At 43.3% G+C, this 17340-nt stretch overlaps 1 protein-coding gene across 2 annotated transcripts in view; it reads right to left on the bottom strand.

Annotated features, from left to right (window-relative positions):
• PRKG1 (protein kinase cGMP-dependent 1) overlaps positions 1-17340 on the bottom strand; it is a 1533271-nt gene that overhangs the window by 217956 nt on the left and 1297975 nt on the right. For both annotated transcript variants that reach the window (XM_030203098.1, XM_030203097.1), the window contains exons 6-7: positions 6324-6401; positions 2537-2631 (exon numbers count right to left, since the gene is read on the bottom strand). In XM_030203098.1, coding sequence (XP_030058958.1) covers positions 2537-2631; positions 6324-6401 — 173 coding nt within the window. The remainder of the gene's footprint in view (positions 1-2536; positions 2632-6323; positions 6402-17340) is intronic.

Below are 17340 nucleotides of genomic sequence, written 5' to 3'. Positions count from 1 at the left end.
ACCTAGTTAAAAGGCCCTTTAATTATTATTTTTTTTGTAAACCACTTAGCAACATTGAATTATGATTGGCAGTATTTCAAGAATAAAAATAAAGAAATAAAAAGTGAAATAAAAATAAAACTTGCAATTGCATTTCTGTCACCTGTGGTTATAGATCAACTTCAAAGGGCCCACACGAGAATCTCAATTAAAGTACAAGGGGGCAGGATATACAACCAAGAGTCTCATATAACCCAGCATCTTATGTTTCCACAAACCAGAATTGAAACAGGTTTTTTAACATGAAAAGTCATAGACCTCAGTGGCGACTCGTTTCATAAGAGCCAGATCAACTCTTAGCTCGTCTTGCCTCTTCACTGGTCTATAATGACTTTAAGTTTAAAGTCACTTTACTATTTATTTATACATTAATTTCATTTTGTTTTAAAATAATTATTTTCCCACTTATTTGAAACTTTAAGGTAAATTCACATCCAATCAATAAAGGGCTTACTGTGGGGTACACTCAGGCATCCTGCGGTAATTTTTACACGTGGCAGCACATGGTAGTGGGTCTGGTAATGGAAAATGGACATGTTCTTTGCTAATCAGTTAGCACAGCTACATTGCCATGTGATAACCAAAAACTGCAGGGTAGTGTATGAGACCTTACCATCTACATAATGGGCAGTGATAGGGGTTCACACGTTAATGGCAACACATTGATGGGAAAATTAGAAGGTGACTATCAGCCACACAAAAAACCAGGCAGTTTTAACAAAAAAAAAAAGGCCACTGCAAAATACGTTAAAGAGTTTTGTAGTATTTTTCATGCTAACTCACACAGCTATTTTTTAAAAATATTTTTTGGATGGGGTGTGTCATGGGCAGGGAATGAGTATGGAGGCATTAACCAGCTAGCACCTTTATATTAGCCCGCATTAACTAGCTAACACTGAGTTAATATGGGAGTATTTAGCACCTCCTAAATACTCTTTTTTACAGATATTGAGCCCTGTTTACTAAGGTTGCCATGGAGGGGCATAATCGAACAGAAACGCCTATCTCCATGGGCGTTTATCTCCGAGAACGGGTCCGTGAAGGGGCGGACCGAATCGTATTTTCGAAAAAACATGGACGTTTATCTTTTTTTGAGCTGGGCGTTTTTGTTTTTCAGCGATAATGGAAACCGAAAACGCCCAGCTCAAAAACGAATAACTCCAAGACATTTATTCGTGGGAGGGGCCAGGATTCATACTGCACCGGTCCACCTCACATGCCAGGGCACCCTAGGGGGCACTTTTACAAAAAAAAAAAAAAAAGGTAAAACAGCTCCCAGGTGCATAGCACCCTTCCCTTGGGTGTTGAGCCCCCAAAATCCCCCTCAAAACCCACTGCCCACAAGTCTACACCATTACTATAGCCCTAAGGGGTGAAGGGGGGCACCTACACATGGGTACAGTGGGTTTGGGGGGCGGTTTGGAGGGCTCCCATTTACCAGCACAAGTGTAACAGGTGGGGGGGGGGATGAGCCTGGGTCCACCTGCCTGAAGTCCACTGCTCCAGTGACCTGCATACTGCTGCCAGGGAGGTGGGTATGACATTTGAGGGTGAAAATAAAAAGTTGTGAAACGGCATATTTTGTGGTGGGAGGAGGTTCGTGACCACTGGGGGAGTCAGGGGAGGTCATCCCCGATTCCCTCCAGTGGTCATCTGGTCATTTAGGGCACTTTTTGGGGCCTTATTCGTGGAAAAACAGGGTCCAGGAAAAGTGCCCTAAATTCTCGCTAAAAACGCATATTTTTTTTCCATTATCGGCGAAAAGCGCCCATCTCTGATCGGCAGATAACCACGCCCCAGTTCCGCCTTCACCACGCCTTCGACACGCCCCCATCAACTTTGTCCGCATCCGCGACGGAGTGCAGTTGAAAACGTCCAAATTCGGCTTTCGATTATACTGCTTTATTCGTTTTTGGGAGATAAACGTCTATCTCCCGATTTGGGTCACAATATAGGCGTTTTTCTCTTTCGATTATAAGCAGGTTAGGGTTTTTAGTGCGTGCTAAAAATTAGTTCGCGCTAACCATGTAGACACCCATAGGAATATCATGGGCATCTACATTGTTAGAGCGTGCTAATGCTTAGCACACACTAAAACGCTAACACGCCTCTGACGCAGCTTAGTAAACAGGGCCCATTGTATGCTAATGTTCACATTAGCGCATTACAGAAAAATATTATTTAAAAAATGCCCTAAATTGTGCCGCATTGAATCCAGATTGAGTCCAGACTTAGCGTGCAGGAAAGTCCTGCATTAAGATGCACTAAGTTCAAATTCTAACGCCCTTGAGTAAAAGGGTCCTAAATTAAGTTTCTGAAAACATTAGTCTTGATTATTTGAGAAAGAAAAGTATGCACAAATAATATATTAATACTCAAGAATATAGCAAACGTGCAAAGGGATTCAGCCAAAATGTACATACATTTGTCTTCGGTTTCCCATGATTCTAAACCTCAATGAACATTTCCACTAGAAATGAATCTTTACTGCACTTACCCTTGCAAGGCTTTCTCTCCAAACCAGTCTCCTTTTCCTAGGGTTCGGAGAAAGATTGGATCTTCACTAGGGGAATCTTCACGGGTAACATTTACCTGTTAAAATAAGTAAGATTGGCAGAATAAGATCTGACATTTGGAAATCATAAACAAACCTTGACAATCCTACTGAAGATACAGTATCTCCTTCTTATAAAGAAGAAAAAGTTGTTTGTATTTCATTTTGGACTCTACTCTGAAGAAATCATCTGTAATAAATGCAGCAGAATATCAGATTATATGTGACTGCTTTACAAAGAATGTACTCCTGTTTATAATCATCTACATATTACTGTACTCCAGAAAAGAGAAGCTGTAGTGCATAGAGCAGTGCTGATCAAACTTTATATGCCTACAACCCCATTATCAGGGTCACAGAAAGCACATGGCCCGCAGAAGTCTACCTTTTCCTGTCACAGTAGCAGCTAACGAAAAGTGTTTGCAAAGTTATTTTAATGAGCTAATTACTATTCAAATGTGTATTCCGAGTGATGCACAGCCATTTTTCTAGTGATGCACAGAAAGGACCGCCTACCTTTACGATGAAATTTTTACGGGTGGTCAGGAGCAGCCGGTACTGCTGTTTCCTTCCCATTACTGCTGAAATAGAAGCTGCCGGATGGCTGAGGAGAGCTGTGGCATCTCAAGAGCCCCCCCCCCAGCCCACCAAGCATATATGCAGGCAGCCCTTCATTCTCTCCTTCGCCTTGCTCTCCCTTGCCTCTCTCCCTGCCTGTAATGCTACTGAGGGTCTGTTTGCGATAAAAAACGTTTGAAAACACACAAAAAGCTACACACTGCTTTTATACATGCAGCATATATGAAAGCAGTGTGTAGCTTTTGCGTGCCAGTGATAAAAAAGGTTTGAAAACAAAAATAAAGTTACACACTGCTTTCATACATGCAGCTTTTATGCATGTATTTTCATTTTTCATACCTGCATACAAGCTGCGTGTATGAAAGCAGACGTCTGTAGCAGACGCAGAGCAGCCACGCTTAGTAACTGGCTGTTCTGCACATGCTTGGGTGACCCCTGCTGAATTGCTTGCTGTTTTTGTGAGCAGCTCATTTGCATGCCGATTCTTTTGAGCATCCCTCGCTATTTCCAACTCGGTAATGTTTACCGAGGTAGAAATAGCAATTGGTACTTTACCAGGGCTTTGATGCATCTGTCTCTCAGTCATCAGTCATTAATGCCATTATTTTAGTTCTTTGCACAATTTATACAAGTAAATGCTGGAATTTACATCACATACACATGAAAAACCCAGTTTTAGAAAGCCGGCATTTACATATGTAGATCTGCACTATCCCCTGGATTCTACATATGGCGCCCAAGATACAAGCCACTCAGTGTCAATTGTTGGGTGCTAATTGTCATTAATTGGTACCAGTTTGAATTTGGGTGCACATCTTGTATGCGCTGTTCTATAACAGTGTGTGCCCAAATCTCATAGTAAGCAACGCAAAAGATAGTGTGGCCATGGTCCATGGGCAGATCAAGGGTGTTCCTAACATTTCAGCACAGTGTTATAGAATACTATCAGGGGCATTTTCGAAAGAGAAGGGCGCCCATCTTTCAACACAAATCAGGAGATGGGCGTCCTTCTCTCAGGGTCGCCCAAATCGGCATAATCGAAAGCCGATTTTGGGCGTTCTCAACTGCTTTCCGTCACGGGGATGACCAAAGTTCCCAGGGGCATGTCGGCAGCGTACCGAAGGCGGGACGGGGGCGTGCTTAAGAGATGGGCATCCTCGGCTGATAATGGAAAAAAGAAGGGCGTCCCTGACGAGCATTTGGCCGACTTTACTTGGTCCATTTTTTTACACGACCAAGCCTCGAAAAGTTGCCCAAACTGACAAGATGACCACCGGAGGGAATTGGGGATCACCTCTCCTTACTCCCCCAGTGGTCACCAACCTCCTCCCACAGGAGGGATTAAGAGAGTTCTCACCTCAATAAATCAGTTAGTTTAGTTTATATAATACCAGTTGCCTTTGTCATTTAAGTGCTTACATGAGGCTGGAGGTGGAGGAGATGATGGGATCATTTAGAACATGCACTTTTTAAAGTTATTCCTGTTAGTCTTGGCATTGACTATGGCACTTATTTTCAAAGCATATGGACATTCCAAAATGATGAAACAGACATCTGTGTTCTTGAAACATCCAAATCCCAATTTGGCAAAGGCAGGACTTGGACATCAGATAGTGCCATATATTCAAACAGCATGGGGGAGTGTTGTGGGCGTGGTTTGGGCAGGACTAGAGATGCTCCAAAATCAAGACATTCAACAGCAATTACTGAAGGAAAGAAAATGTCCAAGTCTAAAAAGGACGTCTTTAATTAGACCTATTTCAATCACATTGAGTGTACAAAAAGGTGCTCTGAATGAGCAGCTGCCCACTGGAGGGACTAAGGCATCACACCTTCTTAATCCCCCAGTGGTTACTGTCCCCCTCCTTCTCCCCTGAAAGTGACAATGGAAAGAAACGTCAGGCTCTGTGACAGCTATAGATATTATGGGCATTCTAAACAGAGCAACATGCACATCTGAGGAGTAGCCTGATGGTTAATACAGTGAACTGTAAACCCCAGGTTCAAATCTCACTTTAACTTTTTCCTTTTAATTGTGTACCCTTCAGGAACAGAGAAATACCTACTCTATCTAACTATATAAGCCACCTGCAAACCTGAAGGGTATTGAAGTGGTGTACATTCAGTTATAGCAACTATTTTTCTGTTCCTGAAGGGCTCACAATTAAAATAAAAAGAGAGAGTGGGATTTGAACCTGGGTCCCTTGGCTTGCAGTCCACTGCACTAACCACTAGACTGCCCCTCTGCTCTGCATGGAGGTCTGTATGAGCATGTTCTTAGAATGCTGCCATATATACATACATGTCTCTTGTTTCTCCTGTTCATAATCTGGATATTCCAGTTAGTAAAATGGATATTCACGCTGGATGTTTCTAGCACATGGATACCCACTTCATGTATTTTCAAACATGAATTCTCTACACATTTCCTGTTCAAAACTACATGTGAGATGGATATCCATTTAGGACAACCTGACATGGACATTACTATTCTGATTTGGATGTTCTTTCAAAAATCCCCCTATGTGGATAGGGAGACTAAAGGACAAGTCTGTACTAATGGGCAGATAGAAATGAGTATGAGAGTTTTGGACTTAAGCTCTTTTGAGCAGGGACTGTCTCTTTGTATCAGGTGTTCAGCTCTGCGTGCATCTGGTAGCGCTATACAAATGCTAATAATAATATGCTACTATGTTTGCACCTAACTGATTGCAAAAGTGAGACATGTTCCAGAGGAGAAGAGCAGATTCGTTCTCAAAATAAGTGTAGTATTTATCATTGGTTCACACTGCAGAGTGAGAGAGAGAAGTCCTGAACCATCTTTGTGGAATTTCAGAACTGAAAAGTTCTGCCCTGAATCCAGGTATTAATGACTTCTGCTATTTTGTGACACAGCTAGGTTGGTGGAAGATGTTGCCTAAGACTGATAATAAAGTATGTATTGCAGGCCAGGGAACAAGGTCTAGTGGTTGGGACTGTTCAATCACAGTTGGCGATATTGCCATTTTTATGACACTGAACGATGCCTTGCACAGGATTCTTGAGCGGAGAGCAGAGAATCACACAAGGGAAACCTGAGAATAGCAAAGAGCTAGGCTAGGCTAGGCTACTCCTCCACTCTTGGCATTGACTGTTGGCATCTGTTCCTTACCTTTCCTTTACTGATGATGAAGAATGTGTCTCCTCGAGCACCTTGTCTGATAATATACTCCCCATCTTCATAGTGAGTCTGCAAAAAAATAAGTACAGAAAATCAATCAATACAGTAACAAAAGTAGCATAGTAGATGACGGCAGAGAAAGACCTGTACAGTCCATCCAGTCTGCCCAACAAGATAAACTCATATGTGCTACTTTATATATATACCTGACCTTGATTTGTATCTGCCATTTTCAGGGCACAGACAGTAGAAGTCTGCCCAGCCCTAGCCCCGCCTCCCAATCCATGCCCATCCATGCTCCTCTGTCCCCTGCCCCTCCATTCATCCCTTTCCAGCAATTCCCCTCTCTCCCTGAGCCCTGCCCCTTCCATCCATGCTCCTCTGTCACCCTCCATTAATCCCTATCCAGCAATTCCCCTCTCTCCCTTCCATGACCCCCCCACCTCGCATCCATGCTCCTCTCTCCTCTGTCCTCCCGCTCCATCATGTCCCAGTTGGCCTGGCCCGCCCTCCTCCCCTCCCCCTTCGCATCCATGCTCGTCTCTCCCCTGCCCTCCCGCTCCCATTGTTCAACTACTGCCCGCCCTCTTCTCTCCCACCAACATCCCTTTTTCTTGTTTTTTTCTTTTTAAATTTACCTCCGTGGCGGTCCAGCAGCGCAGCGTCAGTGAAGGAGGCGGCGCTCGCCTCCCGACGTCTCTAGCCTTCCCTTTGCTGTGTTCCGCCTTCTTCTGACGTCATTTCCTTGACGTCAGAAGAAGGCGGAACACAGCGAAGGGAAGGCTAGAGACGTCGGGAGCGCCGCCTCCTTCACTGACACTGCGCTGCTGGACCACCACGGAGGTAAATTTAAAAAGAAAAAAAAAAGAAAAGGGATGTTGGGGGGAAGGAGAAGAGGGCGGGTAGTAGTTGAACAATGGGAGTGGGAGGGCAAGCGAGGTGAGCATGGTGCGGCGGCGCCCCCCAGAGGGTGGCGCCCCCTGCCATGCTTACCTCGCTTACCGTGTTGGCACGGCCCTGCCTCAGTGAGATTTTATCCATATCCTATGTCAAAAACTATAATAACTAAATAGAAATAAGTTTTGTATGGTACAACTGTATATAGGCTGTTTTAAATGATATCTTATTAATTGAAAATCCTCATGTTCTTAAATATATTTATCTTAATTACCTAAGACAGTGGTTCCCAAACCTGATCCCAGAGGCACTCCAGTGGAGGCAGTGCATGCAAATTTCTTTCATGAATATTCATTATAGATATCCTGAAAATCTGACTGGCTGGGTGCCTCCAGGACCAGGTTTGGGAACCACTGGCCTAAGATATGACTAATTTGCAATTTTCAAAAGAATGCACTACCCTAATTCAGAGTTGTGGTATTTTGTTTCCACAGTTTGGAAGCAGTAGCCTATACTATGATCAGGCGACCCTCAGGGGGAGGAATGCTGGCTTCGGCCTAACCACTGGTAAGCCTTTCCTTGGCTGAGAGGAGCCCAGCTCTACCACCGGCTGCCTTTCAGGTGCTGTGGAGGACTTACAACTCATCTGCATATCCTTACAGGGCCCGGCCCGGTGGCGGAGGCAGGTAGGACTGTGGCGCCGGGCCCCCCTCAGGGGAGGACGGCGAAAACCTGGGGGGGGGTGGCAGTGGGGCCGGGGGCGGCCTTGTCCCGGGCCCGGCCCAGTCTCTCAGCGGCCCTGCTGCTCTCCACTGGGGACATTAATCCCAATCCTGGACCTCCACATCAGCTCTCATCCTATTTGTGCAGGTTGCACCGTGATATCACCAATCTAATTTCTGTTCCTCTCCTCCCCCCCCCCCCCTCTTCTCTGCCTTTCTCTTGTGCTCTGTGGAATGCCCACTCTGTCTGTAACAAACTTTCCTACATCCATGACCTCTTTATCTCTTGTACTCTCCATCTGCTTGCCCTAACTGAAACTTGGCTTTACCCTGAACTCTCTGCTTCAGTCGCGGCCCTATGCCATGGAGGTTATCTTTTTTCCCATACTCCTCACCTGGTTGGCCGCAGAGGTGGTGTCGGGCTACTACTTTCACCCTCTTGTAGATTTCAACCTCTTCTTCCACCTCAGTCTCACTGCTTTTCATCCATCGAAGTCCACTCCATCCGTCTATTCGCTCCTCTGCCTCTCCGAGTAGCAGTCATTTATCGACCCCCTGATAAGTCCCTTTCTTCCTTTCTCACTGACTTTGATACCTGGCTTTCCTTCTTTCTTGAACCTTCATCTCCTTCCCTCATTCTTGGGGATTTTAACATTCATGCTAATGATCCCTCTGACTCTTATGATTCTCAGTTTCTTGCTTTAACATCCTCTTTCAATCTTCAACTGTGCTCCACTGCCCCTACTCACCAGAATGGCCACTGTCTTGATCTTATCCTCTTCTCAAACTGCTCACTCTCCAGTTTCTGTGCCTCAACTCTTCTCCTCTCTGACCATCATCTGATAACTTTCACACTTAAAACACCCTCCTCCCCACTCCTGTCCAATCTTAACCAACACATTTAGGAATCTTCAGTGCTTGCTAAAGTTTCCAATGACCTGTTCCTGACCAGATCCAAAGGGCTCTATTCTATCCTTATCCTTCTCAATCTTTTGGCACTGTTGATCACAGCCTACTCCTTGATAAACTGTCCTCACTTGGATTTCAGGGCTCTGTTCTTTCCTGGTTTTCTTCTTATCTCTCCCAGCGTACTTTTAGTGTATACTCTGGTGGATCCTCCTCTACTTCTATCTCACTGTCAGTTGGTGTACCTCAGGGATCTGTCCTAGGACCTCTTCTTTTCTCCATCTATACTTCTTCCCTTGGTACTCTGATCTCATCCCATGGTTTTCAGTATCATCTTTACGCTGATGACTCCCAGATCTACCTCTCCACACCAGAAATCTCAGCAGGAATCCAGGCCAAAGTATCAGCCTGCCTGTCTGACATTGCTGCCTGGATGTCTCACCACCATCTGAAACTAAACATGACCAAGACTGAGCTTCTTATCTTTCCACCTAAACCAAGCTCTCCTCTTCCCCCATTCTCTATTTCTGTGGATAACACTCTCATCCTTCCTGTCTCATCAGCTCGTAACCTTGGGGTCATCTTCGACTCCTCCCTCTCCTTCTCTGCACATATTCAACAGACTGCTAAAACCTGTCGTTTCTTTCTCTATAACAGCACCAAAATTCACCCTTTCCTTTCTGAGCACACTACCAGAACCCTCATCCACACTCTTATCACCTCTCGCTTAGACTACTGCAACTTGCTTCTCACAGATCTCCCACTTAGCCATCTCTCTCCTCTTCAATCTGTTCAAAATTCTGCTGCATGACTAATATTCCGCCAATGTCGCTATGCTCATATTAGCCCTCTCTGCAAGTCACTTCACTGGCTCCCTATCCGTTTCCGCATACAGTTCAAACTCCTCTTATTGACTTATAAGTGCATTCACTCTGCAGCTCCTCAGTCCGTCTCCCTACACTCCTCCCCGGAAACTCCGTTCACTGGGTAAATCTCTCTTATCTGCACCCTTCTCCTCCACTGCTAACTCCAGACTCCGTTCCTTCTATCTTGCTGCACCATATGCCTGGAACAGACTTCCTGAGCCAGTATGTCAAGCTCCATCTCTGGCTGTCTTCAAATCTAAGCTAAAAGCACACCTTTTTGATGTTGCTTTTAACTCCTAACCCTTATTCAGTTGTTCTGAACCCTTATTTTTTCATCCTCACTTTAATATTCCCTTATCTCTTATTTGTCCTGTTTGTCTGTCCTAATTAGATTGTAAGCTCTGTCGAGCAGGGACTGCCTCTTCATGTTCAAGTGTACAGCGCTGCGTACATCTAGTAGCGCTATAGAAATAAGTAGTAGTAGTATCCATGGACCTTGAAGCCAATAAAATTTCCCCTTTGAAAACTGTCAACGAGATAAGCAGTAAGAAGGGACTTGCATACTTGTTCTTACGTTATCTGGAGGCAGCAGAACAAGGATAAAACAGTGTATCTATATATGCTCACTGTTTATTCCCCCAAAACTTTCCCACCTGTGAATGACCCTTTCTAAACCAGCTTGAAGAATGCATGCTGAGAAAGCTGACATATAATTTTATTTACTTATTTATTCATGACATTTATACCCCAGTCTGAGGACTGCTTTCCACTAGGGCAGTCTAATGGTTAACTATTTATATGGTAATTTAAAAAATCCATTTGCATGCATAAAACAGGGAGTTAAAAACAGGTTTGCACTTACAGGCGGATTTTGGATTTCTGAAAGTACACACATACATTTTGTGTGTACTAAATTGCACATGTAAATGTGTGCACTTTCACCTAGTGCCCCTTTTACAAAGTGGCGGTAAGCCCAATGCAGGTTTACCACTTGGTAAAAAGGAAGTACCGCTAGGCTACCGCAGCAGCCCGGCAGCAGTTCCCACCCCCAGTGCGCCGTCATATCCAGTGCTACAAAATTATCTGTACTTTTGTAGCACCGGTGTGTACCCGGCATTAATCGGGCAGTGCCGCGTGCTGCCCGGATACCGCCGGGTTAGTGAAGGAGCCCTTACCGCCACCTCAATGAGTGGTGGTAAGGGCTCCCCCCGAAATGATCGTGCGGCAAGTGCTTCACTTGCTGCATGGCCATTTCCTGAAAAAAGGAAAGACCTAACTTTTATCCGCTGGGGTAAAAGGGGGCTCAGCATGCATCAAAAACATGCGCCAGTGCCAGTGCAGACCCCCTTTTGCTATAGCTTGGTAAAAGAGGCCCTTAGAAAGTTAGGGGCCTTTTTACTAAGCTGCGCTAAAAAGTGGCCTGTACTATTACTAGCGTGTAGGGTTTCCCATGCACTGAGGCCATTTTTAGTGTGGCTGTAAAATGACTGCATTTTCCCAATGGAGTTCCGACGCTGGCTGACACCCGGGGCGGATCACCGATGCGCCCCCCCGGGTGCAGCGTGACCCCCCCCCGTGACAAAATGACACCTCTCCCCCCCCGGGTGCATGCCGCTGGGGGGGGGGTGCCGTGGCGCTCGCCTGTTGCCCTGTCTCCGAGTTCGCAATTCGCATGTGTTCACTGCTCCCTCTGAGTCTGCCCCGGAACAGGAAGTAACCTGTTCCGGGGCAGACTCAGAGGAAGCAGTGAACACATGCAAATTGCGAACTCGGAGACAGGGCAACAGGCGTGCGCCGCAGACCCCCCCCCCAGCAGCGTGCACCCGGGGCGGACCGCCCCCACCGCCCCCCCTTGGTACGCCACTGCATTTTCCATTTGTTCAATTAATGGCCAAATGCTAATTTCCCAATTAGCGCATGGTCATTAGCATGGAAGCCCTTACCAATACCTATTTACTAGGTGGTAAGGTCTCCTGCACTAACCAAACACTAATCGGTTGGCATGCAGCGATGCAGTTGCGTTAATTAATGCTGGGTACGCCTACTCTCCACCCTCAAATACACCCCCATTGCAAAAAATAATGTTTTCAATTTTTTAGTGTGTGGGAAGTATGCGCCGATCCCCAAACTACGGCAGGACACCTCAGTGCTCTCAGCAATAAGCACGTTAGTGCTTATGCAACTTAGACCTGTGTTTACAAAGGCATGCTATAGGCAATTTAGCATTTTTAAAGCACGTTAAATACAAACAAGCATCAAACGCTAACGCGCCTATAGGAATGTATTGGCACGTTAGTGTTTCACGCACCTTAGCTTTAAAGGCGCATTAAAAATACTAACGCGCCTTAGTAAACATATGCCTTAGTAAAAGGACCCCTTTGCATAGTTTGTGTGCATACTTGTCTCACCAGTTACTAGGTAGTCTGTATAAAATTAGGGTTCATGTCACCAGTTAAATCCCCTCAAAAATTGCCCTTTTTGTTCATTTTAATAGTGCTTATGCTGTGATAAAGGGTTTTAATTTAATTTAATGCTATTATTTATATTTTGTCACTAACAATAGGTTCAGATCTGATTGCAAGGATAAAACATTTTCTATTGTACTATATTTTATATAATTTTTTTACATTTGTACCCCGCACTTTCCCACTCATGGCAGGCTCAATGCGGTTTACATGGGGTAATGGAGGGTTAAGTGACTTGCCCAGAGTCACAAGGAGCTGCCTGTGCATGAAGTGGGAATTGAACTCAGTTCCTCAGAACAAAGTCCACCACCCTAACCACTAGGCCACTCCTCCAAATAAAGAAAACTCTTCCCTATGATCCTCACCTCTTTCATATATATACATACACACAGTGTGTGTGTGTGTGTGTGTGTGTGTGTATTTTTTAAAAACATTTTTTAAAACCTGTTCATGTTTCAAAGCAGAATATTTAGAGCAAGTATAAATATGTGTGATGGCATTTATTGGCTACAGGGACTGGTTCTGGAAGCTTGTTTTATAAAGGCACATAGACAATGATGTTGCCTATTTTAAATAAACTTAAAATGTGTCTTTTTGTACTTCTCCCTTAGCAGTCTTTTTATTAAATTATCCTCCACATTCTGCACTCTTGTTATTGATCTTATTTAATTGCTAGTTATATCTTCGCTTTCAAGTATGGAAATGCTTTTCCCATTTTACAATATTATGACTATTTATTTGTTTAAAAAATCTGCATTAATATTCTGTCTTGATTTGGTAATTTATTTCTCCCCAGAAGCCTAAATCCTTTTTACATAGTAGTCTAATAGCAAAAGATTATATTCTACATAAAGCCATATATTTGATTTGAGTTGCTTATTAGATTAATGAAGTACAATTATTTCTTGACACTCTTTCCATAAAGCTAAATAAACAGTTTATCTGAACCACAGACAAAAGTTGAGAATGAATCATTATTTCTATTTTCTATGATGCAGAAATACAAACCTTAAATGTCCCCTAGGTTTTCTAAAATTAACCAACACGCACAGTGATTATAATCTGCCAATATATTCAGTCATGAACTCATATCATGGATCTGCATGGCAAAAATGTTTGGTTAAGTTCATATTCAATTCAACTATCCATTCTGTTAGTTTTTGGATTCCAAACTGTTCAAACTATTCATGTTCATTAAAATCAATAGAGCTACAATTGTTGTTCACTAACAGTGTCGTTTTTTATCCATTTTTAAACTTACTGATAACTTGTGTTGACTTGATTATACGAATAATACGAACAGTAGAACGAGGACCCCGAGAATGAGAACTAATTCCAGACATCGCACCTGGAACATTATAAAATCTAAATAAACAGTGGCATGAAAACTCCAGGAATGAGGACATTGGTACAAAGACCCCAAGGCACTGCAAGAAGTGCCTTGGATTGCCAACACTGACTTTGAGACTTCAAGGCGCTAGTAGAGAAGCAAAGCAGTAGCAAAATTGGCAGGAAACCCTGAGGCAACAAGGATGAAAAGTTTGGACACTGAGGTTCAGCATGAAGGTGGAGAGGTTATTCCCAAATATTTGGCGGTTGAGATTTGTGGGCAGGCCAGTATTTGAAGTATTATCAGTATTCTCTTGAAGAACTTGGAGGCATGAAATTTATAATCTTAGGGAGTGCTACCTAGAAGGCACATAGTAACTGATGGCTAGGAAGTGCAGCAGCATACAACAGAGAAGGTCAAAGTACACAACACAAATAATCCAAAGGAAATATCACAAAGGACTCAAGACTGGTACAAGTGTATTTTATTGATGACCCTATTGGTACAAGTGTATTTTATTGGGTCATCAATAAAATACACTTGTACCAGTCTTGAGAGCCGTTTGTGCTGTTTTCTTTGGATTAGGAAGAGCTGCAATAATTTTCTCTATGTACCAGAGGAAGACATCAAGGCGCCAAAGAAAGTGTAGTTCCGCACCAGTAGGAATGGACTGAAGAACCAAGGGATCAAGAAAATTACAAAGCAAGCAGAAGAGGATCTATCATCTATGAACAAAGACACTGATCAAAGAGGAAGCAAATTGATGGCGTGATTTATAGGATCAGAAAAACTGATCAGTTGTGTTGTGTAAGCAATGCTGGAAACAGACAGCAATGTCAGAGAACAAAATAGTGTAGAAGAAGCTTTATGCCAGGGCCATTCCCACTAACATCAGCAAGAGGGAGCATAAAATTCTGTTCTAGTGCAAGCCAATGCACAGCTGCAGTTATTGGGGCTAATATTCCGAATGTGGGCAGTAGCCAGGCTGCCTCTCACGGTCAACACTGAGCCCAGATATTCACTTCCAGGCCATTTCTATTTTTGGCCAGTTTAAAGATAGCCAGCCAAGTCGATATTCATGCTTAAACTAGCCAAAGATATTCCATTTATTCACACGGCCAAATATGGCCACCAAACTCACACTGAAAATTTGAGGATAGTCAGTTATATCGGGTGATATAACCGATTATCCACTAGCCACTAACCAGTAATATGCAGTGGGAGACAGCCGGCTATCTCCTGCTGAATATCGCTGGATAGCTGGCTAAGTACCATTTAACCAGCCAGGTGCTGTTCCTGGCATGTTAAATGGTTTTGAATTTTTTTTTTTGTGGTGGGGAGGGGGGTATATCTTTAAAGATATTTCCATGAAATCTCAGATTTCTAACTTCTTCTGCAACATTAACATGAATATGAGGTAAAGCACATTTAATATCTTGCATAGGTAAGAACATAAAAACACAAGCACTGCCATACTGGAACAGACTGAAGGTCTATCAAGCCCAGTATCCCGTAGAGGCCAATCCAGGTCACAAGTACCTGGTAAGATCACAGAACAGTAAAACAGATTTTATGCTGCTTATCTTAGAATATGTAGTGGATTTTTCCAAGTCTATCTTAATAATGGCTTATGGACTTTTCTTTTAGGAAATTATCCAAACCTTTTTTAAACCCTGCTAAGCTAACTCCTTTTTTATTTTTTATTTATGCTTTATTCAAATTTACATTTATGCAATACAACATAAATCGATCAAGACAAAAGTAAAAAAAAAATTCAGTTCAAAGCGGAAATTATCCAGCATTATATCGACCACAAATTATGATCCAAGATCTAGGAAAATAGCTGTAAAATCAAAGAGTAATCAATTTAAGTGAACAGAGAGAGGTGACGGTAAATTGCAGCCGAGTAGCGCCTAATACAGTGCCTATTACAACATTATTCTTCAGAGGAAATAAATTCTTGTAGTTTTTCTGGGTCAAAGAAAATATATGAAATGGAATTAATGGTAATAAGACATTTACAGGGAAACCTCAATTGAAAGGTTCCACCTAAACGGAGAACTCTTTCTTTTAACAACAGGAAAACGTTTCTTCTTCTCTGGGTATCCCTAGAAAAGTCTGGAAAAATCTGTATTTTTGACTCAAGAAAAGTGGAGTTCATATGGCGAAAATAAAGTCTCAGGATATTATTACGATCTGTTTGCAGAGCAAATGTAACAAGCAATGTGGTTCTCTCAGTTATGATCTCCATAGAACTTTCTAGGAAGTCAGTTAAATTTGTAGCAGTTTGAAAGTCTTGAGGAATATCACCCCTTCTTGCACCAGAAATATATTGTACTCTAATAGTAGGTGGGAATCCCTCAGAGGGGACCCCCAATATCTCATGCACATATTTCCTCAACATTTCCAGTGCTGGGATGAGTGGAGATTTTGGAAAATTAAGAAAACGTAAGTTATTAATACAAATTTGGTTTTCAAGGAAATCTATTTTACGCTGCTGAAAATTAGAACTTTTCATCAACATTTTTGTTGAAGATTTCACTGCTTTAAAGTCATTGTCCAAAACATTCAAATTAGTTGTATGCTCTGCAACTTTAAGAGAGAGATCTAATTGAGTTTGCTTTACCTCCGCCAGTTCTCCCGTCAGAATTTGGGCAATCTGTTGTACGTTGGAATTTAGGCCTTGTATCGCTTCCCATAAAGCTTCTAGGGTAATAGCTGTAGGTCTTTTCAAATCTCCCAGCCCTACAGAGGGCACGCTCAGATTGACTGCAGGCAATACACTCGCCTGCAACGGTGTTCCTTCTGGCGTTGAGGAAGCAGCGGGGTCTCCGCAAACGAGCGCAGGGGACTGACTTCCGGATATCACGCTCCATTCCACCGCTGAATCCTGCCTCTCTCCTGGCCTTGGGGGTACAGCCATTGGGGGAGGACTCAACGAGACTCCCTCGGCGCTCTGGTCAGTAAGGTTGTCCGGACCTCCCGTAGCGAAACCGCCAGCTCCCGTCGTCAGCAATCCCACTTCTGCCAGAGTCATCTGCCGCAACGGAGCTGGTTCCACCCTGCTCACGGAGACAAGTGCACTGGGTTTAGCCTTTCACTTCCCCATAACGGTAAGCGAATCTCCGTGTGCAAGTTTCAATGGAGAAAGGAGAGAGCTACACGCATGTCCGCTCAGCTAGACGCCATCTTAGATCTTTTTTTTAGTATCTATTTTTTTATTTTTGTTACATTTGTACCCTGCGCTTTCCCACTCAAGCTAACTCCTTTTACCACATTCACTGGCAATGAATTCCAGAGTTTAATTACTCATTGAGCGAAGAAATATTTTCTCTAATTCATTTTAAATCTACTACTTAGTAGTAGCTTCTATGTGTGCCCCCTAGCCCTAGTATTTTTGGAAACAGTAAACAAGCTATTCACATCTACCTGTTCCACTCCACTCAGTATTTAATAAACATCTATCATATCTCCCCTCAGCCATCTCTTCTCCAAGCTGAAAAACCCTAGCTGCTTTAACCTTTCCTCATTGGGAAGTCGTCCCATCCCCTTTATCATTTTCATCACCCTTCTCTATACCTTTTCTAATTCCACTACCTCTTTTTTGAGATGCGGTAACTAGAACTTCACACTGTAATTGAGGTGCGGTTGCATCATGGAGTGATCCAAAGGCATTATAACATTCTCAGTTTTGTTTTCCATTCCTTTCCTAATAATTCATAACATTCTATTTGCTTTCTTAGCTGCCTCTGCACATTGAGCAGCGGGTTTCAATGTATCATCAACGATGACATCTAGATCTTTTTCCTGGGCGGTGACTCC

This window comes from Microcaecilia unicolor, chromosome 5 (assembly GCF_901765095.1).
Source record: "Microcaecilia unicolor chromosome 5, aMicUni1.1, whole genome shotgun sequence".
Lineage (NCBI taxonomy): Eukaryota > Metazoa > Chordata > Amphibia > Gymnophiona > Siphonopidae > Microcaecilia > Microcaecilia unicolor.
Note: the sequence above shows the minus strand (reverse complement) of the source record. Positions and strands in the feature narration are given on the sequence as shown.